A 27,804-nucleotide genomic window follows, 5' to 3' on the forward strand; every position below is an offset into this window, starting at 1 on the left:
TCATTATTTTATAATTAAACTTTACCCCTCTAAAAGCAAGGGGTGTCTCTCTCTGCAGGAGATATAAACGATGGACAGGTCTCTCTGGTCTTTATCATTTCCCATACTCAACGTATCACTGGAGTGTCAGAACACCATACACAGTCCCACTAATATCTGTAATGCTTAGGCTTGTTTTGTCATCCTCTTCCTGTAGGTAGGAATTGAGTGATATAAAGGTTGCTTTTTCTTAAGTAAGACTGACTTAAATCATCATATGATCACTATATAATTAGTCATAATTTTTGTATTGAAACCGTTCTAGTGATTATGATCTAAAAATATGATGATACGCAGAAAAAGGTTATAAATTCATCATGCATTGTAAAGAAATCTGCCTCCTTCCCATAGCTTGATCTTATGAATGGTTATGGATAATACTGCTAATGTTATTTTAGCAAACAATCAGAAATTAGTTATGAATGCAACTTTACCCTGCATCAGTGGGAGAAGCATTAGTGCTTCATCTTTCTTTAATTGCCAGTGAAAAGCCTTGCTATCTAAATCAAAGGGAAGTCATTCCTTTAGATCTTCTATAAGCAATACTACATTCATATGGATAATTTTGCTTTTCTGAGATTTCTGATCCTCCTAGTTCAAAACCAAGACATTTTGCACCACAAAACATGATCACCAAGTATACTTCTCTCATATCTTCATGGGTAGAAAGTACACACTAGTCTTGCCCTTTTAAGTATAAATTTAAAAAAGGAAACTTATTTATATGTCAAATAATGGAATATTTCTCTATTATATATTATTTTTTAAGCTTGATCTCTCAACAGCCCAATCTTATTTTCCATAGCAGTTCCTGGAGAGCAGAGAGGTTGCCCTGTCTTGCCTTGGATTAAGTCTGTTGTTGGGAGCACTCCGTTACCTGGACCGAACAGGACAATCATCCTCCTACTGAGCATCTGCTTGTGCTGCACAAACACTGCTCTTAATCATAATGGCCCCAATCCTATTTATTTGGTCTAGTATCAATTTAACTTGGGATTTATTCCACCTGTTTCTTATTTTCATGTTTAGCTACTTGAGACTACTCAAAGCAAGGGAAGAATTTAGCCACGTTTACAGACCAGTTTCATGGCTATTTTTCAAGAACCAGATATGCACTGCTGTGGATACAGAGATAGTTTAAAATAGATTCTGCATCAGGATTTCCTTTCTAAACATCAGTTCCCATGATATGCAAAAGCAAGAACAATTTCTCAATTCTGATTATAAAGAACGACTTTTTTTTCTGTAAAAAAGCAGAGTATTGGACTATTTCCCCTCCAGCCCATCTCTTTACATAGTTAATGCACATACTCTCACCTCCACAAGACCACAGAGAGATTCTGTTTTTCTAGGTGTATCGCCTGTGGTTTAAACAGCATGAGTGACCCGATGTGCCTTTGTGGCTGCTGGTCCGTAGAAGGTCCTACAGGTCAGGTTCTTCCCAAAATTCTCAAGGGATCCAAGCTGATGCAAGTGGGACCTCTCTGACATCTGCCGTTAATGCAGGAGAGGACTGATTCCTTCTCAGAAAGAAATCTGTATCAGCAGTAGAGAATGACAACAGTGTTATGGTATCAGCCGAAACCAAAGCCTAGCTACTCCAGAAAACCCTTTCAGCAGTGCATAAGGATTACAACCAAAAGGTACTTGTGGAATGAAGTATAGAAGAGTTATATAGCACAGCAAGTCTTGACTACATAAAGCAGTAATGATTTTATGCAGGCTGGCTAATGACACCCTTTTTATCTTTGAAAACGTATTTTAAACCCTAATGTTGAGAGGCATGGGTGAAAAAGCTGCCCCAAATAAAACAGAAGTATATATTTCTTAATTTAGATGTAATCAAAGATAAGAATAAAGCAATAGAGTCTGCTTTGAAGTGAAACATCTGTGCTCCACAAAGATGTAGAAGCAGCGCATGGTGAGCAGAAATGCTACTTCCTGTAGTTCTGCTCTATCCTGAGTCAGGATTCGACCTGCTGGGCTCCTAACAGCATGCAGTGGTGTTTGCAGCGAGCACTGGAGCCCGTGGTGCACTGTGGTGCTCCGTAGTGAAACCACACCGAAAAAACAAATGGGATTTGTGCTCCTCTCTGTCTTACTCTCCTTGTTCCCTCTTCCCAGTGAGTTTGAAGGGACACTCCACAGTCTTCCTGTAGTCCCTCATTCTGCTTTCCCATGTCCCTAATGTGGTGTAACATTCACAGTGTGTCCCCTCTGCAGTTGGATTGAACATCTCTTTACTGTGACCTACACCTGCCCCGCTGTTGTACGCTGACAGTAGCAGTGGCTGGGAGCTGTTGGTTTGGCGTGGTTGTTTTTTAAACTGATTCAAGTTTGGAGTAGGTTTCTTTCACACAGTAATCTTAACAAAGAAGATGCTGTGGATGTAAATCTGTAGAAAGTAAGCAGTATGTGCCCACACAGAAAAGTCCAACTGCAGTAAGCAGCAGTACAGAGAGCGTATGGCCCTGTTTACATACACCAAATTAACAGTATGAAATCCAGTTAGGAAGGTGGAGATCATAATCATCATATTAAACAGCAGTTTCCAGAGTATATAGCTCAAGACTTCAGCATTTCCTTCCCAGGCGGAATGATGCTGAACTGTTAGATTTACCTTGTTCCCTTGATTTCTGATAATGTGATTGTGGTGAAAGGTCAACAGGGAGCGTAAAGCCAGGATATGAGTGATGGGCGTTTCGTTGGAGCTTTTACTAGCCTGTACGGCAGGGTGCAAGCTCCAGGAAAGCTTTACTGCTTAGAGGGATTGTGAACAAAGGAATTCCCTAAGCAGTATCTTCTGCTTTTGTGCAGTCACAGAAGAACAGGAGCCAGTTGTGAATGGTAAAATGTCAAGGGAATTTCTGTTGCAAACCTATGTGTGCAAGGAAAGCCTGATGTCAAGCTCTTCATGCACCGCTAATCTAACAAGGGCTACCCAACCGTGCTCATGCCATGAGAGAGGTTAGACTGATACACCTTGAGTATCTGCCTTTGTGTTTCTCTGTGGGTATCCTTGCTGCACATGGTCAAATATCTTACCTTCCTAATAAGTAAAAGTAAACAGTTACACTGTTGAAAGCTCACCTGTCGCAAAGGGTGTCCTGGCCTGTCTTCTCTTTTTGGCTATGCACTTAAGTAATTCACAAAGAAACCAAAACTGTCTGGTAGTCACCAGTCATACTCTGCAGCAGTCACCCATTAACGCCCGGATTCCACTCTGAAACCTTTGCACAACAGCCTTTACATCCACGGGCTTCCTGGTGTCAGTAAAACACTTAGCTGTGATGGGAATTGTGCTGTGCCATACAGCTGAGGAAGAGGTGCTGGTACCAGCTGCCCTGCACAACAAGAGTGCTGAGGCTCAGCCAGGGAAACTGTTATGTACCCCTACTCATTACTTTTCCAATGCTATTTAATTAACCAAACCTTGGGATTACATTTCTGTCTGTTCCAGGGATGCGATTAAGCTCTAATAAAATAACCATTTAAACTGCTGAACAGAGTTTTAGAGAGCTCTAATCCCCTCAAAGACATTTTTCAGCCGGGTTAATGACTGCTAGCTGAAATGTTTCCTGTTTAATGAGTTTGTCCAAAAAACTTAGAGAAGGTGCCTGGTGCCTTGGTTCAGACATGTTGTACTGCAGCTGAATTTGTTTTTACAGGGTGCACAAATATACTTGTCACTTTTAAATAAAACGTTTTCATTATTTGACAAGTTGTTTTGGTAACAAATTGTATCAACTCAATGTATGTAGAACTAGTGTTTTCTTTAGACCCCAAGTACACACTCATCACTTATGGTAGAATTTTGATAATATAGGAATTTTTCATAACTGCTGTAACTTTGTGAAACATCAGGTGCTGACTAACTTCCTCAAACAAACTCAGAATTTAAAGAAGAGTTGAATTCTACCATGACATTTGGAACAGCTTGACAAGGATGTCATGCTATAAAAGCAGGGATAATAAACAGAGCAGTAATAATTAAGGAAATGAGTAAGGAAAATAATGCTTTTGCTTGGAATAAGATGTTTTAGTGTTTCCAGTCAAAGCATATCATGCCTTGCAGTAATCACAGTACTGCAGATTTTTCAAATTTGTAATTCCACTCATTATTCTCTTCCCTTTTTGTAGGTTGCTGATTTCTAGTCTTGTTGATAAATAGATCTTTTAAAATTTAGTATTTTAATAGTGAAACTCATAAATAAATGCAACATTTTCATTTGCATTTTGAATAGAAGGAAAATAAAAATCAGGCTTCCAGCTCATATGAAGAACGACAGAACTTGCATGGATTTTGTTACCTTATGACAGGTACAGACCTGGCCAAAGGAAATCAGAGTTCTGGTTGATAGATGCAGCAGATGTAAGTGCCAGTTGGATGGTTTCCACGTCAACCATAACTTTGAAGTTTGTGAGTGCAACTCAGCTGTAAAACTGCACCACTGGCTGTGTAGGTCAGAGGTCTCTGGTGCTGGGTGGGGAACTGGGCAGAGGTGGGCCTGGAGTACATAAGAGACCCCAGCTAATGCTGGTTCTGATCTTGCATTAATGGTCTTTTACTCCCTCCATTTACAGGCAGGTTCTGCTTCTGGAATTGGTTCTGGACAGGAGAAAAAAGAGGATGGGGAGTCCCTCGTCATATGACACATCACATGGCACTGACTACTCGGGCCATGCGAATGACACTTCTTGTTACTGTCCAGTTGGGATCATCCAACAAGGAACCACATTCAAGTTTTAAAACTTAGTTTCTGAAATACTAAGTCCATGTTTTTTCCCAAATGTGTTTTAAAGGCCTGCAGGTCCCCCATGCAGCAGACTAATTTATAGATGATCTCAAGCTACTAGTAACATATCCCCATTGCAAGAATTATTTTGATGATAATTCCTATCGTTTGTAGCCAACAAATTTGAAATAAGACTACCAACTAGTATACTTTAAAACTGCTTAGGTAACCAGAACGAACCAAAAAGCCAGCCAAGATGGTGTGGGTCAGCCATCAGCAAGGTTGGGATAAGATAGAATATCTCAGGGCATAGCATTTTGTTTTGTGTTTGTTAACGTTGGACTGTTTTCTGTGACTCTACCACTTTCCTCTGCCTTTAGGCAAATGAACAAGCAGATACCACTGTTTCTAAGCAAATTAAACAAATCAGATTTATCTCTACATCTTGCTGCTTTGCTTTCATTAATAAAGTGAAAATGTGACTCTCAGCATGTGGGCTCTTTAGGACTCTATCAGCTAAATGGAGATACTCCTAATGCTTTGTTGTTAACAGTGAGCAAGGCACAAGAAGCTCAGTACTCCTGGATGGTTGAAATCTGGAAGAGCAGCACCAGTGGAGCAGCACAGCCGGAGCCATGTCTCTGCCCTTCCGGAAAGAGTTGGAGAAATACAAGAATATCAATGAAGATGAAATACTCAGCAAACTCTCAGAGGATGAACTGAAACAGCTAGAGCATGTTCTCGATGACCTTGATCCTGAGGTTAGTAATGGGCCGGGGGGATCATAGTTCAAAAGCTGCCTATCGTAAATGTCACATGCAGCGGCACTTTGCATTTGCATTCTGCAAGAGGCAGTGTGTCCTAAAGGATGAGCAGCTCAGCTGGGGACATTTTGGGCTTATTTCTGCTGTGATGCACTACTTGCTTTTGTACAAGGCCCCGTGCCCTTTCTCTGTTCTTGTGTGTTTAGACACGAGCTTGTCTGCAATCTAAATCTTTAATCATGTTTGTACACTGCAGCATGATGAGAAGCTTTTTATGGCTGCTACTTCTGAGCACACCAGTAAACAAACAAACATAATGTCTGTGTAAATCAGATCTTTTCAACTTCTGAAATTTGCTGACTGTGTCGTTCAGCGCAGATATTTTTAGCTGAAGAGAATATATTTAGCTATGATTAAGAAAAATAAGATTCAGCTACACAACTGCCATTTTCTAGAGAGCAAGGAGAATTTGGATCTTTGAACACTCTCACAAGAATTTCAAGATCTCTGGCCTGGGAACCTCTCAGTCCTACAGTAACAAGGTTCTGGGCGTGCTGATTGAGAACTCTGACTGTACCTACCTCAAAAGCTTCCAAACTAGTGTAGGAGCTTGAAAATTGGTAGATAAAATCTGTTCACTATGGAGACAACATAAATTTGAAAAATCACAATAAATTAAAGGTTCTAGTTTCACAGCACAAATTTATCTGGAAATTAAGGGAGGGCTTTACTGTTCTCTCCCTCCGTGCTGCCACTTCCATCACTACCGCCACTTCTATGGTGCATTTTCTGGTATTTTGAAGTGTCTGGCATCAAAAATAGAGACAGAGAACATAACCCCCTCCCCCAACAAAACAAAAAAGTAGGCCACATACACTGCAGAGTCCATGTACTTGTATTCCTTTCTGGGATTTCCTGGATGGAGATGTGGGAGCTTTGTGCATCTTCCTATATTACAGGATGCAGATGCTCTCACAGATATGTGCTTAAGGTTTCATCTGCTTGCATCCTGCATACTCTAAATAGCTGAAGTCCACATAATTCACCAATTACTTTCTATGCATGCCATTCCTTTCTGAAGTCCAGGAGACATCTGCATTACAATGAAAGGAATTTTTGAAAAATGAAAAGAGAGAAAAGTGGGGTGGAAAAAGAGCAAACAAAGAGAAGAAAATGTATTTAAAAATTTATCCCGGTGTATTTACCTGCTCTGCAAACTGTGGTTATAGTACGTGTAACACAAAGGGCTCTGATCTTGCGCAGTTCTTTGGTGCTGTGGTTGTAAATATGGTTAATTAAAATATGAACAGTGGTATGATCATGAAACCTGGAAGATACACTGTTTCAGTGGTTATGTTCAGGTAACATGCGTTCTTGCTGCCACCAGAGCATGACGTGAAGGAGCACACAAAGAATGGTTTCTCTTAAAAACCCACCCATGGCAATGGCATGTGTAACACTGTGGAAACGGCCTGGCTCCCTTGACCTGCCTCCCTCTCTTTCACAGAACGCCTTGCTCCCAGCTGGATTTCGGCAAAAGGACCAGACCACTAAACCTGCCACGGGCCCTTTCGACAGAGAACGCCTGCTCTCCTACCTGGAGAAGCAGGCACTTGAGCACAAAGACAGAGAGGACTTCGTACCATTCACAGGGGAAAAGAAAGGTACTGTCCGTCCTCACGTGGGCATTGAGTAATGGACAGCTCAGGAGTCAGTAGCAGAGCTGTTGTAGCAGGGGGTGAAGTGGTGATCTGCCTTGCTGCTCTGGAGTTACTATTACCTGTTCGATCAGGCCTTGTGCTGGGTGTGGGAACACATGAACACCAGCCAAGCAAAAGGCTCTATCAGCAGCTCCCAGATCAACAGATGCTTCCTTTGTGGTCAGGGATGGACAGAGGTGGCCTCACTAACCTCACTGAGACAACAGCCACGTCACACGTTAGGCCCACACGAGGTGCTGTAGTGGGGGAGGTGTTCAAAAGGAAACGTATTAAATGCCAAAGTAAGTATTGCCTACAGTTGCTGTAATAGCTCAGGGAATATCATTACAAAAAAATAAGTGTTTTTCCACTTGTTTACTAGCACATCTGGCAATGCTATTCATGCAGAGAGCTTCTCTGCTCCCCTTTGTCCTACAGCTACAGAAAAAAGAGAGAAAGAAGAAAACATAATTCTAATCATTCAAACATTGGTAGGATAACCTTAGGGCAGAAGCAGTCATGTTTTTAAGCAAACAGTGTTCCTTTAGCACCGCTATCTCAGTTGCCTCATTTAGATACAGTGGATAAAAACATCTACTTCAGGCTGCCCCTTAAGAATATCTTATGTCTGGGCCTGTTTCTGGCTATTGAGATAACCTGCCCTTATTTCGATGGGACCTACTTAAGGGAAAGCAGGTGTTTCAAGACAGTCAAAGGCAGCATTTTTTACTTGGTGTATCATTACCACAGATACAAAATGTTATTTGCAGGCCAAGAATTGTTACTATCATTCCATTATGTTCTCATTCTTTGAGACAATTGTTTCAGACAAATGAGAGGTTTTTCAGCTGGTTCTGACTGATGTGTTGTTCTGTCGTGCTGTGTAGTCTTTAACCCACGTTTCTCTCCACCATAACTTGTGCTTACTGCTATTCACAGGGTTGACTCTGAGCCCACTGACACGCAGTGACACTGCAGTGATCCTGCTGGTAGCAGGACTGATCAAGCACGTTCTGTACAGACAGGAAAATGGTTTATTGTAGTATGGATTTATTGCTAATTGTTTCTAGTCTCCCACACACCGCTGCGTTAGCGTGGTGCAAGTTACTGCTTGCAGGTCTCTGCATATTTCTACCAACACCTTCTGTCAGGTCTCACCTTACTGATACTTGCTGACTTAGGGCTAAGACTTTGGATTTTGCACTGCAGTCAAGTCTGAGGTCTCACACATTCCTGAAACGTAAGTGTCACAGCACAAAACCCAGCGGAGCACGGAATCACATATACCCACCCATCTGTGCACAACTAACCCCTGCACTGTCCCTGGCACTGTTACTGTATGTACCGGCCTGTTTATTCTACTTCAGCTTTCTTTTGATGAAGCAAAAGCAGTTTTATTCCTATGTTTGCTTCCAGACGCGCTTAACGTGCTTATTAGTGCTGCTTAGTAATTCCTGATGTATGCCTGGTGTGGAAATACCACTGCTTTACAAACACAAATAACCACACACGTTGCTCCCCTCAGCACAGAGTGGATTCATGCTAGCGTTTAAAGCTATTCTTAATTTGGGGTTTGATTCACTGTGATCATTTACACCAAAATTACAATTTAAAGAACTCTTACAAGGATGACAGTGTTTCAGGCTCAGGGAATTAGTCCCTTGGTTTCTCCTGTCCTGTGGACAACACCCACTTCTGATAAATTCTTCAGTACTGGCTTTAGCACATGAAGTCAAATGACACCCACCACGTGTTCTGTGATTTCTGCAGACACTTGACAATTATTATCTAAACACAAAGAATTCTGCTAAATTTTCTTTGAAGTCAAAGGCCAAATGCCATGAAAATACCTTTTCTTTGTTAATGTTAGAAATAACTGAATTGAGCTGAGATCTGTACACCTGATGAGCTCCAATGCCTTAAAAATTGAGAACTGGAGGAACAGCATGATCCCATTTTTGTGCTGCTCTAAGGAAACTGGCTTTGAGAAAGAATCTGTTCATTTTGAGCTCAATCTCATATTGGTACCTGTCTCTCTCTTCTGCCCCTGGTGTGACAGGAGGGGTCCTACAGAAAGACAAGCAGATCAAGTGCTGGGCTTCTTTGTCTCCTTCCCCCTTGCTCCACACTGTAAAGTGCAAAATCCGAGCCTTGTAAGACTTAAGATTGAGATCTCCATCTGCCAAATGTACTGAAATCTTTGTGTGAATTGTATGATAATTCTGCTAATTGGGTGAATCTGGTGAAACACGATGAATGTCACGTAAAGGCCATGTGTGGCTGGCTCCGGATCCTAGAATCCGTGCTTGTAACCGCAGCGTTACTTATTCTGACAGACTGGATTGAAGAGACAATAACAGGATGACTGTATTGCAATATTAATGGCTTGACTTTCATTTATACAGAGATATTTTCCGTGTGAGGAAGTAAAGCAATCTTGCAAAGACATTTCCAAGATGCGATGATACGTGCTAGATTTAAAGTCACTTTAATTAGAGAATAATTAGTATTATTCCAAAGCTTAGTAATTAGCCAAGATAAATAATTTACATTTCCAGAAGGTGTCCTGAAAGAAACTAAAGAAGAATATCTCTTGAGGAAAAGCTTATTCCTCGCCTTCTGCATGTGATGGTCTCTAAGTTGTATTTATGGTTTGGTAAATACTTATATGATTATATTATATCAATGCCTGTTAGATGATTTCTTTACATTCTAGCAGCACCAAAATGTAGCCATACTGTAAATAGTCCCCAGTTGACTTTACACTAATTCTGCTAGTTAAAAATTAAGTTGTGGGGCAGCTCCAAAACACTTCCAGTTGTGTGTAATTAGAAATGGGAGGTGTTGATGCCAGTGTACCATTTGGCACTATTTGCCACCTGAGAATATTTGTGTGTCCATAGGATTAGAATACATCAAGTATCGTTTAAGCTTTTGTCATTGTTTTGTGCTTTGATTTTTTTTTTGTCACTGGGAAAGGGTTTATTTCTTCAGATTTGGAAGTGGGATGCTTCTACCAAATGTCGAGTGACATTTCTAACAGTTCCTGTGTTTATCGTGCAAAGCTGATACTGACTTGAAAATTCAGCAATGAGCGAAAAGGAGGAGGTATTTAAAATATCCTCCTTCCAGAACAGTCCATGATACATCATTATTATTTATCTAGTGTCTCTGCCTCTTTTTGTGGTGGTGTTTTATTGGTGAGTTCTTGACTAAAAAGCAATGCTGAACAGCTGCTGAAGGACAGAGTTCAGTTGCCCACGTTGGGCTCTGCATGCTGAACACAACCATCAGGTTTTGATTTCACTAGAAGACAAGCCCAAAGAAATGTCAGAGCTGACAGGGGTAATCAGAGCGGTTAAAGCAGGGGAAGTGTTGATGCATGCTCAAGGCAGGGGCTGGCGTCGTGGGGAGGTGCCTTGGTTTGGATTGCAGTTGTGGTTTAGGGAGGTTGGAAGTGTTGGGCAGGACCAATCAGACGTGTCACACGCGGTTGCGTTTTGACTCGCTGCCATATTGCAGCCTGTTAACATACTCCATTAACTGCTGTACAAAAAGCAGTTTCTAAGCCCCTGTGGGATAGCTCTCAAATTGCAGTGAAAACCCAGTTTCTGGGCTGAGGTGGGGCCTGAGAGGCGCACACCCAAACTGGCCACCAAGCAGTTTTTTTCCAACCGCTTCCCCATCCCCTCCCACATCCTCCTTCACACAAGGCTGGGGTGGGTACCTGGTTTGTATGTCCCCACCCCACGGTGAGTGCTTGCTCCCATTGTGGTATGCAAACGAGGTGGTGGCTGTCAGGACCTTTGTGCAAAACAGCTCTGCATCAGCCCTTCCCACAAGCAGAGGGGTTGGTATGAGTGAGCGGTGGAGGTGTAGGGAGTTAGGGCTGATAACTATAAGCATAGTGACTGGCAGTTTGTGTTGGTTTATGTATTTTTGGATTAGTTCCTACTTATTGATTCTAAAAACCCTTCCATAGAACCTGCTGAACTACAGAAGTTACTTCAGCTGACCCACTGCATTTAACACATACCGCTGGGACAGCCAGATATCCTGCTCGGACCACTGTGATGCCTCTTCTGTGTCATTTGCAAGTTCATGAAAGGTCCAGAAAGAAAAAGAAAGAGTGGAGAAATGAAGGGGGCAGTGCAGGCACAAAGTACTAAAGAGCAACATGAGTGGTGCATGTTTTCTCTAGCTGAATGCAGTACGTCCATCTGATCTCAGTTAAGATCCAAGTACTACTGTGATACAAACAATTAGCAGCAGTGCTGTTTCTGCTGTGTTGCAGTGGTTCTTTTAAGGACGTGATATTAATGAAGCATAATTGAAAAAAATCCTATTGTGCAATATCTGAAGATAGGAAATGTTGGCTGTGTCACTTTTAAATGCTGTAAGGATTGCTGTTTCCACCCGTCACCACTATCCCTCTTCTCTACAAGGCCTTCTGCTCCTTGCCAAACCATTTCATTTTGGATCCAATTCAGTTCTCATCAAAGTGGTGGAAAAACTCCAGTGGATTGGGCTATTATTATTATTATTTGTGGCTGAAAAGGAACACTTATATGTGATTAAACGCTAACATTTTTAGCCAACTGATAGAAGGGAAAAGAAAGAAAATAAGGATGATTAAACTGCAGAACTTTTGGCCAAACCCCACTTCCAGTTGCTCTGGCACAGACCATCTATCTTGCACGTTGTGCTGTGCCAAGCAGAGTATCAACACGCAGCACTAGTAATAACGACAGTCATTTTCAGAAGGTCAGAGCATTCAAGTAGATGCTAATGAGTTCCAATTGCAGTTTCTCTAACAGGCACATAAGAAGTGAGGCATCAGTTTAGAGACAAGGAATCTTTGTTGGAATCTGTCTTTCTACCCCAATGCTAACACGGTTCGTTTAAAGTTTTGCCACCTTCTTCCTTGTTCTTCAAGTCTTAAATTCAGAACTGATGTTTTGCCTCTTGAAGCACTGAAGCTGCTGCAGTTGCTGACAGTAATGCCTCTAGCCAGTGCCTTTCACCGCTTGCTTTTGTAAGACCCTGTTTTAGTTGCTCATGACTTTGCCAAACGCCCAGAGTTCACAGTGAAATTTCCCATGCAGAGAGTCTGCCTCGAGCTGAATTTTTGGAAAGTGTCAGCAAAAACGATTCAGCTGTTTCCAAGAATGAGATTAGGAGAAAACACATTGTTTTAGCCATCTAAAGTAAATTTTTCCAGCTGTTTTTTTATGAGCTGAAGTTTCTCTGTGCTTTGAAGAGGAGACTTGAAATGTATGCCTTCTGCCATCCCCAGGGAAATACCCTTGAATTCGGCATCTTCAGAACATCATACTTGCTCATACATCCAGTTTCTTACAGTGTTCTCCAAACATCCCCCTGCAGTGAGTGTTGGTCCTGTCCTCAGAGGTTCAGACAGCACAGCAGCACTGGAGAGACCCTGCGCGGGCGGCTGGAGGGTGCGTGGGCTGTGACATTGCTTATCTGAGGGGCCGCTGCCACACCAGAACCAGGGCAGGGGGGCTCTCTCCTCTCTGACACCATTCCCCTCACTGTGTGAGGACACTGCAAAGGAAGAAGAATGAGCAGCCAGCAGAGAGGGGGAGGGACTGGTTTTCCAGGAGCTCTGTGAATATGTTCTGCATGAAGGACTGGATGTGGTGGCTCTGGGGAAGTGAGCTGTAGCAGAAGAGAGCAGTGGTAAGGAAGAGAGGGCAGAGGGAAAGGAGGTGGTGGAAAGGGTCAGGATTCAAAGATGTGCAGGACCAGGAGACACAGGGTGTGGGGACGTGGCACTTTGGGCATGATTTAGGAGACATCGTGGTCTTGGGTTGATGGTTGGACTTGATCCTAGAGGTCTTTTCCAGCCTCAGAGATTCTGTGATTGTGTGATAAGGCACAGGGGCAATGAGGAAAGGAACAGAGGAGGACAGGCGAGATGGGAGAAAAGAGGCCAGAGAGTCACAGAACCAGTGTGGCATCTAGCTTTGCCTAAGTTGCAGGGTGATGTCCCTGAGAACCTGAAGCCCAGCAGCACAGCTTGAGTCTCCTCATCCTCTGCTGCCATTCCATGCCAGACAGAAGAAAAAGTTTCCTGCTGCTGTTGGTGAAGCAGGTTAATCCAGGTGGGTGTCCAGAGGACTGCTGTAGGACTAACATCCTAACCGTTGTCATAATCTCTGTGAGGGTCTGATGAAGTTCTGGGCTTCCTTCTGGTTGGCTTTTGCTTATTTGCATTTGAGAAAGTACACTTTTCAGAAGAATTCTTTAAAGGGCCTCACTAAGGTGGCAGAATCACAGCATGCTGATCAAAGATGCTGCTGTGATTAAACTTCACTCTTTGTGCATATCCACAATGGTGTGTGTAATAGCTTTGGAAAGCTTAACTTTGCAACCTTCCTAGTCCATTATCATGATTTTGAAGGCATAGAGTATGCACACACTAATCCAAGAGTAACAGTACAGCAGCAATTGGGATTCTGCACTTCAATTATTACGAGCTTTACCTGAACTTGGCCTGTTTTCTTCTTCATAATACAGATTTTCCCTGGTAAGAACTAATGCAGCTCCATTTTCATAGAACTCCGTAGGGGAATTTAAGTAAGCTTTGAAAGAATAGTGCAAAATGGAAAAAGTGAATCAGGTGCCTGTGATTTATGCAAGGCAGATCTCCAAGATTACTGAATTTCACTTCTAAGGTCAGTGTAGCATTTTGCAACTGAGAATAAACAGGCACTCACTGTAGTCAGGAGATTCACTGAAAAGTAAGAAGTAATAAGAGTAACCAGATATTTTCTTGAAAGTGCAATAATGTGAACTACACTTTATAGGAAAAGTACCTTATTCTTTGACAATTATGGCAAAAAAACCCCCCCAAAATTATCTAAGTATCCTTAACAAAACTGATTTCAAATAAAAGGACATTTTTAAAGCTAGGATAAATGGGCTCATTTCCCCTTGCTCTGTGCTTTGTTGAGCTTTGGCTTGTACAATTTTGACTTGTATGAGGTGGGAATAAATACTAAGTATTTATACTAAATAAAAATGGTGGCAGTTTATATTGATTCACAAGAGTCTAATGACACAAGAGTACAGACAGAGAGCAGACACACCAGAAATTATGCTCCAAATGCTGTAAGCTATAAGTGAAGATGAAATCCTTAAAATGCTTTTTTTTTGAGTGGTGTGCTGGTTTTGGCTACACTACTAAAATCCTAGCAACAGGGTGATTAAAATTCCTTTCTTACCCTGCCCTCCTACCCTCTTATATAACGATAAACAAAGTTACTTCAGGAGAAAACACTTTCAAGTAGTTCCCCACTCAATTAGTGCATTTCCTATGGGTGTGCATGTGTGGTGATGTAGTTGTGTAAGGAGGTGAAGTTAGGGATGCATCTCTCTCCTTGCTTTAATGGGGGCATTTGCATAATGCAGGAAATCAGAGCTTGCTGAAACCAAGTGGTGAAATTACACTGATAGCTTTATGACAATATCCAGAGTATTTCCTTTTTTTCCCTATAACTTGTTTTCTTTTTATCTCACACTGCATTTTTGTCTCTCTCTGTAGTTCTTTTTACTGAATCCTACTTCTCTCTGGGTTTCAGTGGATGATTTTTCCCCCGAGCTTCTTTTGAGTAAAAGATGAACCGTATCATATTTCAGTTTGGGTAGAAGTTTGGCAGTGTGTGAAGAGGTATAGGTCTGCTGCTAGGCTGAGCCAGGACAAATCTCTACTCACTACACTAGGTCAAAAAGCCCTCAGGCTTATAACAAAATGTCTCAGTTGTCATCCAGGTCACCCCAGGCACTTTGCCCAGTGTGACAGAAAGAAGGGGAGAACTGCATCCACTTACACATGAAGTTTCATTTTGGGAAAAAAAAAGCACTCAGGATTCCAGGAATTCTGGGTTTCTATGCATGTGTAAAGATAAAATTATATTTTAATGACAATAATATCTTACTGTTGTACAAGACTGTGGTTATCTTAGTGCTGTTAACACTGATGTAGCTCAAATATGATGTGTATAAACATACCTTTGTCACTCAGTTTTTCATTGGCAGAAAGATAAGCTATTACTATTAAGACAGCACAGAACATTAGTATATTCTGGAGGTATAATGTAACATGGGCACCATTAATCATACCACATAGAATGTTATAATAAAGTACCTTCTGAAATACAGTGTGACTGTAAAGAACCCCAAGAGCTGCAGCCTTTCTTCGTAAATCTCACTTTAAAATAATAACATGTCACTATTCTTCTAAGACTTCTTCCAAATAATAAATTTTAAAGCTAAGCTGGACCACTGAAACAAGCAAACTGCAGTCCATATTTTATTTTGTCCGTGAATTCCACGATGGCTCGGTGTTGTAAAGTTACAATGTACGGAGGGGAGACTAGGAAGGACCTCCTGGACCTTTAAGCTGTTCTTAAAATATTGACAGAAAAGTTGTAGACAGCCATCTATAAGCACAGACACAGTTTTACTGTTGGTGGGCAGGTAATGAATTCCTAACGATGTGCTAAATGCATAAGCTCTTCTAACCTCCATGTGCTATGCTACAGCATCTCTTCACAGGGGGATAATGCAAGAGAAGGTTCTTATCTAGACAGCAGAAAGAACATTTTTAACACACTGCTGGACGCCAGCAAGGCCCACATATATTAAAGATATATATTACCATCTTTGACATGACCTTGCTCCTTTAAATATTTCATATAACCAGTAATAGATTTTTTTTTTTCTAAAACATTTGCCAAGAATGCTTTAAATGAAACTATCATTGGGAGCCATATACACATTGAAAAAGATTTGGGCTGCCATCCAAGAATTACATATGCCTGAAACAAATGCCTAAAAATTATATCCCTATATATGAGAACTGCCTGGAAAAAGTATAAGCCTGTCCTGGTTTCCATTACCCTGGATTTCTTGCCGCACAAGATACTTGGCCTACCCACACCCAAAGTCCACAGAGAAGGACCAACTTTAATTAGTACCTATTGTGTCCAGGTTTCACACAACTCAAGGCCTCATGTCCCCTTATGGCATTAAATGTGAAAGTACAGGCTTCTGTCAGTATTTGCTAACACTCTGGCTGGGGTTTGGGTCTGTGAAACAGCCCCTCTTGCCTGATGGGGATGTTTGTGCAGGCTGTGGCTCTGTGGAGTGCAGCTGTTAGGGGATGGTATTATCAGTCAGGATTAAAGATAAGTAGGATTCCCTCGAGATCTCAAACGACCTACTGATTATTGAAACTCATGTGGAATCGCCAGTGATGTGAAAGGACGGTATTTTATGAACAGTACTTCTTACTATTGAGTGTTGACTCAGATACTCTGATTAATTTTGGTCTTTTAGCTCACACACTCACTAGTTTGTTTTCCTTATGTGTTATCCTCACCAGTCAAATGGGCATTAAGCAAAGTCTTGGTCAGTGCCATCTAGAAGCTGCCATCCAACATTTCAGATTAGGTGGTAGAGAAGCTGAAATCTAGCACCTGTCCTGTCAGGAAGTCTGGAGAAGGGGACTCATCTGTGTTCACCGAGCGTTTGTAGCCCACACTTCCCCTGGACTTTGTTTGGTGCTGCTGAGACAGCGCTCGCTGGTTCGTATCACCCAGCGCATGGTGAAAGTGAAAATGATTCTTACCTTTGGCCCACAGAGACTTCTAGAAGCCTCCTCATAAAAAATTACTCACTTAAAACATTGCACAAAAAATGAGTCATGATATGACACCACTTTGTCTTTCTCATAACCTTCTGTCCGGTTTTGTACTCAGAAATTATTCAGCATTAGTACAAATATCTCTAGAGTAAATAACTTGAATCTTGTGTCAATAAATGTTGCCAGAGATTGGGAAATTTCCATTAAATTGGGGTTTTTTTCTGAGCTTATTTGGTAACTTCAGTCACGGAGGCTGACTATGGAAATTACAGTATGTAAAGTCGTATGAAAGAGATGAATGTGTTGCTGGGTATTGTTATGTACATGAAAGTGAAGCTTTGGACCAGAATGGGGAAAAAAAAGCTACAAAAAAATGACAGTGTTGAAAAACCAGAGGCAAAACAACTGTAATTAAACACTAAATATCAAGATTGCATTGATTAGTGGTAAACAAGATAAAATCACCAATACAGTAAAAATGAAGCTATTTTGGAGACAGAAAGCCTAAAGCATATGCTAAAGGATATGCTTCAGGCATTACATCTAGAGTCTAAAAAGCTGCACAAAAAGACAATTTAAAGTTGACATTGGGCTAGAGCTAACCTGCATCCAAAGGTCATCACAGCTTCATTACAATGTGATTAACTAAAGCCTGCTTGAGAAGTAGCAGTTAGGGACAAGGTGAGGGGAACTATTCTGCAGTGGACAGTAGAACACAGGAATTCATAGACTTACTGGAGCAACGACACTGTCTGCTATGTGTGGCAGCATCTAACGTATTACCAACTGCACGGGCTTGGTACAGGAAGCGATGAGTGGGAGAAAAGCCCCAGCAGCGCTGGTGGCTGAAGCGCAGCCCCAGCTCTGAATTAAAGGCTCTTGCTCCAAGCATTTGCAGTGACATGGTCACGCTGCTGAGGTCAGCTGCAATAGCAGGCTGAAGGAGCAGTGAGACTTTCTGGTCTCTCATTTCAGCAGCAGGGCTGATGATCTCAGCCTTGTGGAATATCGGATGGAAACACACCTGCTAATCCCAGTGTAGCAGCGGTACACAAGGAGAAACAAATAGGTCAGGAGTCTTTCTTGGGGAACATCTGGTTCAGTTCAGTTCAGACTTTTCAGGCCTGCACAGATGATGGGGATAAGACTATTTATGTGAATGATCACCAGGAGACACAAAGGGGAAAGACTCTTGGGGAGCCTGGGAATTTAACTGAGTTACTGAAAGAGAACAGGTTTGCTGAGGGTTCAGGCTCTTCTCTAAAGTCTGGTAAAGTGAGAGGTTCATGCCTTGGGATGGTTGTAACTGCTTCTGGTACCTCATTTACATGAAAGAATGAGATTTCAGCAGGCTTTTTGCGTAGACCTGATTCTGCCTATTTAAGGCCACAAGAACTTCAGAAAAATCCCAGCTGTGACCACTACCAAGGATTTATTTTAGGAAGTTTGCTTCCACATTAACAATCACCAACACAGAGCAGAAGTCTGCACCTTTTATTTTTACACTTCTATTAAGATCCTGGTGTGGAGAACAGCATCAAGAAGAAAGAAAAAATGCACTTAATATTTCCAGGCAGTTCCATTGTCAGAGAGCTATTTCCCCACTGCCAGGAGGCAGAGGAGTTGTTCCAGTAATTCATTACTCACTGTGGCTTTTTTCTTCTCTCAGGAAAAATATTTATCCCCAAAGAAAAGCCCATAGAAACTCGCACAGAAGAGAAAGTGACGCTGGATCCGGAACTAGAAGAAGCCCTGGCCAGTGCTTCAGATACTGAGCTCTATGACCTTGCAGGTTAGATAACATATAAGTGTCTCTATACAACCACTGCAATGACTGCCTTGTCCACCCAGTTCAGAGCAGATCCTATCCTTCTCTGGGTTCTCTTTTTGTGCTCTAAGTCTATTAAAAATGTTGGTGGGAGTATTGCAACTGCATTGACAATTTTTTTTTGTTTATTAGGAAAATCTAAATCAAATATTTTAGCAGATTAATCTGAATATGTGTTAGATCAACATTAAACTCAAAACTCTTGTAGGTACTATATTGTCCTACTGAAGGATATGATCTTCCCGCTGTCTTCTGTAATTCTTGGCTGCAGCACCCATTTCTAGATGCATTCATTTTGGCTGTGACTGAAGTGTGGTATAGCACAGGATTACAATGCAGCTGGCACTTCTCAGGAAATCTGAAGCTCATGGAACAAGGTTCCAAGTTTTGCTCAGCTCTGGTCAGTACCCAGCCATTCAGGACAGAATTTGCAGGCATTGAAATCAAATGAAAATCAGTGAGTAGCTCACCTAGTGCCCAGTTCTGAAAATAGTCTGTAACTGCAACCAGAGTCATTTGCTTAAAAAACAGAGTGTTTTATGTAAGGAAAAGCTGATTACAGAAGTAAAAAATACATTAAGTTAATATCTTTTAATTAATGCATGATGCTGTAAAGTCCAATCAGAGAAGTATCAGTGAGCACAGCACAAGTTATTCTCTGACACTATGGAAGTTCATTTGCATGAAAGATAACTTTGTAGCTTCTTTTATGGAGTTTTGGTTTCTCTTGTCATTTCCCTCATAATAGTTTTTATCCTGACTATTTTAAACTCCTGGAATATATGCTTTTTTTCTCCCCAAGCACATCAGCATCCCCGTGCTTCTATGAGAAACCCGAGTGTGAATGCCAGGTATTGAGCTAACCACATGCACTGTCACATTATCATCAAACATACCAAAGAATACAACAAAGAGCAGTAAGAGTTCCCCAAAAAACTGTGGGATTCCCATCCCTGGATGTTTTCAGGATCTGGCTGCACAAAGCCATGGCTCATCTGGTTATTGCTGGCTTGAGGGGGTAGCTGGACAAGACGACCTGCAGCAGTTCCTTCCAGCTGGTATTTCTGCGACACACATACTACATTGATTCAGTTGTTCAAATCCCTACATTAAAAATGCCTGTATCTCCAGTATTTAGACCCCAAAAGACTCTCCCTGCAAGCAAGCATGACTCCAACATAACGTTTTATAAAGGGGGTTTTGTTTGGGGAAGTAAACTGGTGTTTGTAGCAGATTCTTTTCTGCAGCCTTTGTTCCTGCCATTAACATTGGATTCTGTTGCTGGTATTTACACATTTTAGCTGTTCTTGGAGTGCACAACATGGTCAACAACCCAAAATTTGATGAAGGAGGAGCCCGCAGTAAAGATGGAAAAGGCACCGTGAGAAGTAAGCAAGCAGCTTTCTCTTGTGGGCCATGTGTAGGGACTTGGACACCTATGGGCTGGGTGTAATTCAGTATAATATAGCAGGGCTGTACCTTGATTGATGTAATTAATTATGAGGGGAAGATCTCTGTAGTAAATACAATCTTACAATTCGTTATCTATAATAACAGTACTATGCAAATAAATCATTCCTGAGGAGCTTTGTTTTCCCAGAGAGCAGTATCTGGCTCTGTGGAGGTGTGTGAGAAGATGGGAGTATTAAGAAGCCAGGACACACATCTTCTCAGTCTGTGCAGTGGACAGAAAGCAGCGAGCTGGAGCTAAGAGGTGGCCGCAGCACAGGCCAGACCATTTCAGCTGTAGAAGCTGTAGAAGGACACATACCACTGGGGTTCCAATGTGTCTGAATCCCTGGCAGAGTCACATCAGGCTGCATTCACAAAGATGCAGAGACCACGTAGACATGTCCCTGTCCTGGCTGCTTTGATCTACCTCCGGCTGGGTGCTGCAGCGGTGTGTTTAAATGTTGTGGGTTACACAGCTCCTAAGGTACCCAGGCAGTGCAGTCACTCAGGAAATCCCCCAGCACAAACAGCTGTCCTTAGTAAAACAAACCCAGAAATGTTTGCACTGAATAAACAGCCCTTTGGTGAATCAGGTCTTAGCTCAGCGACCGACAAGAGGCTGGATGGGGGTGGAAATCAGAATGTCTGAATTTCAAGTTTTTCTTGAGAGCTGCCAAGCCTTGATCCAGAGCTCGTCACTTCCAAGGTCTGGGGTATCAATTGGGCTACACTTTGTTTTTTAAGACAGCGTTATGGAATGCCCTTTTCCAGGGAAGTAGTACTCAAAAAAACATTTTCTTCTTGTAAGACTGTGAAAACAACAGCTATCTTTGGTAAAGACTTTCATTTCCACCCTTCTTTACCACAGGGGAGGTAGGAAGCAGACAGGACACTGTGTCACTTCATTTTTTTCAGGATTAAGACTGCTCTGTGAGCCTCCCCATCAGGGCCCTGTGTAGGCTGCCATCTATCTCATAACAGGCAACTTCATGCATCACTAATCTACACAGAGCTCAGATTATTTTTGTTGTACAGAGTCAAAATGTCAGCTATGTGAGTCAGCTAAACTATGCTCCAATCACAGACTTAAGAAACAGAAAATTACCATCACATTGCTTTATTCTTTGGTCCAAAAGCAATACCTTTCCTTAGCCAAGTGAAACACTTCAGCAAAAGATGGTAACATCTCAAAAGTTGCCCATCAATGTGGCGAAACAGTTCTGTTATTAAAACAAGATAAAACCCATGGGAAGCAACAAGAGGGGAAAAGTGAAAAGTCCTGCTAACTCCAGACTGAGTATACTGTGAGATCTAACATGGGGACAGGGTGCAAGTCTCTCCCTAGCTCCCAGTTTGGCAGAGTGTTGCCACAAGTGGAAAAAATGCTTTGCTGCTTTTCCTTTCCTCTCCGTTTTCACCTCCAAGATAGGGCAAATCCTTTATATATGAGTATCTTTCAATTTCCTGCTCTCTAGGACAGCTGGAGTGTTACACAGGCCTATGTGAGGTCTCCCAGGGAATGAGCAAACAAAAAAGTTAAGGGTAAAAGGGAGCAGAGTGAAACCCAGCTCAAGGTTTGTGTATGGCTCCATCTCTACTAAAAGTATGAGTTTTAAGAGATATCTTCCTTCCGGCTGCTGATGCAGCATGAACTTCACCCACTGCACTGAGCAGAAGTGCACAGAGACTGGAGCACAAATCTTCAAAATAATTCACTGTCTACAGCATAAAATAAGAGGGTTTAAGACATACTTGTGGTCAGTAACATATTTCTTTCCTGCCTCCAGTGGGTTGGGTGGTCGGGGCTCATAAATTAATCTCCACAATGATATGTGTGGGAATTAGAAATACTAATTGTGTTCTGAGCTACGATTTTTCTTTGCATTTCTAAGAATATTCATGGCTCATAGCTGCCAACATTAAAAACTCTATCTCTTTGGAGCACGAATACTCAAAGACTTTGTAAATTTTGGTGCTGGCAGGCAGACTTTCTTTTCATGCTTTGATAGGTTTATTATTTAGAAAGTACAGATGTTGCAATTTTACAAGAGCTAATTGAATTTATAGTAAGGCTGATAGCATCAGCCCAGAGAAGGAAACCCAGGGGCCTCCTGATGGAGATGCTTTGTGTTCACAAAGGCTACGCACAGGCACAGGGACGTTTTGCCTCTAATGTAATGGACCACACCTTCCTTTGCTGGGGTTAGACAAAGAACAGAGCAGCCCTCACAGTATATTACATCCCATACGATAATCTTTAAAGCTGCTTTGGCTTAGAGTCATTGTACTGGGACTTCTGCACAGAAAGGAGGAATTTGCCCACGATGATGCTGGGGGAGCCGGGCTTGTTCAGCCTGGAGAAGAGAAGGCTGTGGGGGGACCTCATTGCAGCCTTCCAGTACCTAAAGGGAACATACAAACAGGAGGGGAATCAGCTTTTTAAAAGGGTAGACAATGGCAGGACAAGGAATGGATAAAAACTAAAGGAAGGAAGGTTTAGATTAGGTATTAGGGGGAAGTTTTTACAGAGAGAGTAGTGAGGGGCTGGAAGGGGCTGCCCAGAGAGGTGGTGGATGCCCCATCCCTGTAAGTTTGTTCAAGGCCAGGTTGGATGGGGCCCTGGGCAACCTTGTATAGCTCCAGGCCTGGAGGTTGGTGGCCCTGCCTGTGGCAGGGGGTTGGAGCTCTATGATCCTTGGGGTCCCTTCCAACCCATGCCATTCTATGATTCCATGATAGTGCCCAGCTGCTATGACCGCAGCCTCCAGCCAGTGACACGCTCCTGGGGGCACAGAAGGTGCAAAGGGATAATTCTCCTATTGCCAAGTTTTGTGGTTCATAGAAACCCTTTCTTGAAAGGTACCATACAGACCTAAGTGGGAACTGAAAAGCCAGATTGCTACTGGTGATGCCTGTTCCTCACATCAACGTTTCATGAGGTCTTGTGTTGCAGATGTGGTGAAAGGTGAAAAGGTCAAGCCCATCTTTGAGGAGCCACCTAATCCAACCAACGTGGAAGCAAGTTTACAAAGGATAAAAGCAAATGATCCAAGTCTCATAGAAATTAATCTCAACAACATAAAGGTAAATGCTGTAGTTACATTTACGTCATCATAGGAGGGTTTATGAAAGTATTTTATCTTCAAATTTTGTCTCTTTACCATTCAGAAAATGCAGGACACTCAGGAAATGGTTATGGATGCTCCAAGGTCGTCAATGCCTGATACTGAATTAGATGCCAGTTAAAAGCCCAAGGGGTGACTCCCACTGGCTGCCTTTCTTTAGCAGACTGTAAAGCGAGATGTCTCACGGGCACTATGTAATCATCACTGTCCAAATTCAATTAGCCCAGACACACAAATGCAGGGGGAGCTGGCACACGGAGACTGAGCTACCAGCCGCAAAATAAGAAAGTAGCTCAGAGATCAGTCATGTGCTTGAGTTGGCCTGACCCAATTAACAGCCATGCTGACATCACATCCTAGCAGGTCTCTGAAGGCCTCTGAGAGGAGCATTGTCTGTTCTGAGATGCTCTTAAAAGCATCTGGGACGCTTAAATTGTGTAGACTGTAGCTACTAATCAATCAGTTTGATAATAATTAAGATCAGTGCCTAGTGATGTGACTGGCTTTCCTAATTACTGAATTTATCTTTCTAATGCAGAATATTCCTATTCCAACACTGAAGGAGTTTGCAAAAGCTTTGGAAAGCAATACACATGTGAAGACATTCAGCCTTGCAGCCACTCGAAGCAATGACCCTGTAGCTATTGTAAGTTTAAACCCTGTTCAGAAAAGGAACCACAACAACTTCTGAGTAGGTCTGTGTCTGCTTTGGGATGCATTCTTCATTTTCCCTTGCGGAATTTCCCTGTGACTTTGCAAAGTAGAAGTGCAGTCTCTTCTGACTGATCCCTGGGTTCTTCTGAGCCTATTTCTGTTTTATTTCTTTGTAGGTACTAAGCCAGGTTTTGCAGATTCTGTTATTCCCTGAAACTCTCAAGTCACCATCTCATATTCCCTCTTTCTGACCCCTCAGGCATTTGCAGATATGTTGAAAGTGAACAAAACACTGAAGAGTCTGAATGTAGAATCCAACTTCATTACTGGGACGGGTATTTTGGCACTGATTGATGCACTGAAAGAGAACGAATCCTTGACAGAGATTAAAATTGACAACCAGGTAAAGAGAGGGCATTGACTGAGTCCACTTTTATTTTCCTTCTATATGGATTCCCAGAGGGTTCTCCTGGAGGGCTTTGCCAAAGGCAAGGCAGCATCTGTGCCTCATATACTCTGCAGCTCATGTCCCATGCCTGTGCAACCAAACAGTGGAAGACTTCTAAATAAAACTGGTCAAAGCCAAATATAAAACCCAGAGCAAAATCTCCAGGGACGGGATTCTCTTTGTAGTCTGCAGCACAGTACTGAACTATAACCACTTATTTTTCTTTCATATGAAAACAAATGTTTTCTTTTCTTTTGGGGACATTTCATCACATCACCAACAGAGGCAGCAGCTTGGGACAGCTGTAGAGATGGAGATTGCCAAGATGCTGGAGGAGAACTCCAAGATTCTCAAGTTTGGATACCAGTTCACAAAGCAAGGCCCAAGAACCAGGGTAGCAGCAGCTATCACTAAAAACAACGATCTGGGTAAGATGCTATTCCACCCACTCATCAGTTGTTCACGTGAGCCAAGCCCTGACTTTGAGACACAACCCTCCCTGTCTGTAAGATTGAATTGTAACTCTAAAGGTTCAATCTGCTATATGTAAGGAGTATATGCATATTCATAGCTCCACGAGCTCTAGGGTAGACAACAGCAAAGATCTTACTGTGGTTATGAGCCACAGTTCTTCTCCCACTCCTGGGAAGGGAAGTTACTTCAGGCTTTGCCATGGAGCTCCCTGGGTTTCCAGCTGCCCAGGCAGCCGTTCTGGGCAGCAAGCAGAGCGCCAAACCCATTCTGTTTGTTCAGTGAACACAGAAGTCCCCACTTCTTTGCCCTGCCCATGAGACCCAGCCTGCCCAACCAAGGGAACAAAAGGAGCCTTTCCTGCCTGTGTGACCAAGTGCAGGAAAAGACAATAAAGCTTTGCAAGTTTTACCCAAGTGTGACATGCTCTGCCCTGTGTACTCAGTACACAGGACAAGGAGATGATTAGGCCGGAGCAGTTTACAGTGAGAAAGGGAAAAAACAATTAACTATGTTTTTTAATCAATTCTACTTCAAAGAGGGGTGTCGAACCACAATGCCTTTGCTTGCTTCAGCTTGGGTTTCTTTGGGAGAAGATAAAGCTCAGCCAGAACCTATTTCTTTCACATATACTTCCTCCACCTCCCTGTTTGAATTTTTGGCAGTACTTAGGCATTCCAGTGATACACTGTTGGTCCTGAACCTATTAGTGTCTCAAAACACTACTTTAATCATGCCACCAACAAAGACATAGAGACTGTTTTTCCCACTATCTAACCAGTTGCCATTAGACATGTGCCCTGTACCTAGTGTTCATTTTCCTGCTTTTGTATTGCCTGGTTTTGTTCAAGATTTAGTAGGACAGAATACCTAAAAGAATTCAATAAAATAAAATAAAGCAACAAAACACTGAAGGCAGACACAAATGACTTACGATACACTGTAGGCTTTGGAATAATTCAGTCTGCCAAGAAAGCACTAAGAAATAAACCTCCTGATAGTAATATATTGCTTTTATTAACTTGCTGTAGTGAAAACCATCCATCCATCCAGTTTTACTGCTTTTGTTCTGTACTTCAGCAGTACAGGATCAGAAACTGGACATGAGAGTTTGATACAGCACCACGTTTTGTATCACACAAGCAGGAGAACCTCACTAATCTTCCCTGGCCAAGTGAAAGACAACTCAATACATTTTTATTAGAGTATGGAGTAGCAATTACTGCCCAACCAGACTTATTCTATACCAGCTGTAATGTATCCTAAGTGCTGTAAAAATACACATGGGGCTGCCTGCCAAAACAACACTGCCCATAACACAAAGCTCACCACTCTGCTTCACTAAACAGCACCTTCAACCAAGTTGATATTCCTTAGAAGCTCCTTCCTTCCTATCCATGTTCCTGGGAAGGGAGTGTGCCAGTGAGAACAGCTCTCAGGAAAGCAGCAGTGACTGTTCTTTTCTTGCTTTGTTGGTCTAGTTCGTAAGAGGCGGGTGGAAGGAGAGCGGCAGTAGCCACGCCGTGGAGGATGCAAAGCACCATTGGAGGCCAACAGCTGGAGTCTCAGAGTCTTCACTGGTCAGAAGGGAATGCACTGGAAAACCATGACAATGGGAGTTGCTCATTTCTGTTAATGTCTCCTATTAACCTTGAAAACACAGCCTGTTCATTTTTAACTTTCACAGTTAATTTAATTTTTATGAGACAGTTTCATAGTTGGTTTGATTTTAATGAAAACATGTTTTGCAATACCTGAGGCCAATATGCAGGATCTTAACTGAGCTACTGAGCGTAACATAGTGACTCTCACCCTTATTTTAGATGTTAAAATATGACCTTGTGTACAGATAAGGGATTCTCTACTGCAAATAGAAATGTTAGGGCCAAGTTCTGCAATGCCTTATGTTTGTGAGTAACCCTTACTTATGTGTGTAGTCCTGCCGAACCGCATCCTGCGATGGGATGTTCCCAGGAGGAGAACTAGTAATGCCAGTAGAGGTTTGCAGGATCACACCCTTGAGCCTCCATCCTGCAGCAGGATCTGGGCAGCTGGAACCACGCTGGAACAACGCCCTTCTACCTTCTTGGGTCTCCACCCACCCAGGTCCAAGTGCAGGATCACGCCTAGACATTTAAACACTGTCAAAGCCTATTTGTTTACATAAGCTTAGGTGGATTGTTTCGCAATGTTACACTGATATTTGTTATCCTTACTCCACGTTGTAAAGTAATATTAGTGCTGTCAATCCCATAGACGGAATGTTTTGGGTTTGTTCCTAGGCCAACAGGTTTTTATTTGCTACTAGAATGTGGAGTTTACAGCTATTAATCTAAACAAGTATTCTGAGCAATATTTGTTTTGCTCTGAGCCATGCAATTGACTCTTTTCAGTTCTGGTGTCTATGTACATTTGCTAGCATTAGAGAACTGTTCTCAGGACCTTTTAGGTGAAGATTAAATAGTCAATCCAGGAGAGCAGCTGCACTACCAGGAAAAAAAAAACAAAAACATTAAAAGAGTAGCTGTGACAGCTACATAACTTACATTTATAAGCTCCAGTTCAGGTTTGCCCCTGTATCACAAGGCATGCAGATAGTCATGTCAGTCCTAAGCTGAATGAAGGCAGATTTAAGCACATGCACAAATGCTTTGCTAAGTCAAGGCCTTAACTGGATATAATCTTAACTCAGTAGGAAACATTTGTGAAGCAGCAGCTAACCCCAATGCTCAGCAGCATCAAAATCCTAGTAAGCATTCAGTTGGCTGTTTCATTTTGTGTATTGTGCAGTCTAAACACTACACCACTGTTTTACCACTGCCAAGAGTTGTCTCTGACTAAGAGCCTGAGGTTCATTTTGGTTGCACATACGTACACAGGCCATAAGAGCTGAGGGAAACGTGGGTTGGTGTGTCAC

At 42.2% G+C, this 27,804-nt stretch overlaps 1 protein-coding gene across 1 annotated transcript; it reads left to right on the forward strand.

The window, feature by feature from the left end:
* Nucleotides 1-5,410: 5,410 nt before the first annotated feature.
* LOC311194897 (tropomodulin-2) lies at nt 5,411-26,403 on the forward strand (the record flags this gene model as incomplete). Its single annotated transcript, XM_084268136.1, has 9 exons — nt 5,411-5,536; nt 7,047-7,203; nt 18,579-18,701; nt 20,039-20,125; nt 23,143-23,273; nt 23,853-23,960; nt 24,228-24,371; nt 24,700-24,844; nt 26,369-26,403. The coding sequence occupies 9 exons, from the start codon at nt 5,411-5,413 to the stop codon at nt 26,401-26,403; spliced, it is 1,056 nt and encodes a 351-aa protein (XP_084124262.1).
* Nucleotides 26,404-27,804: the final 1,401 nt, after the last annotated feature.

The sequence above is a fragment of the Gallinula chloropus genome (genome assembly GCF_964237585.1).
Source record: "Gallinula chloropus genome assembly, chromosome: 9".
Classification (NCBI taxonomy): domain Eukaryota; kingdom Metazoa; phylum Chordata; class Aves; order Gruiformes; family Rallidae; genus Gallinula; species Gallinula chloropus.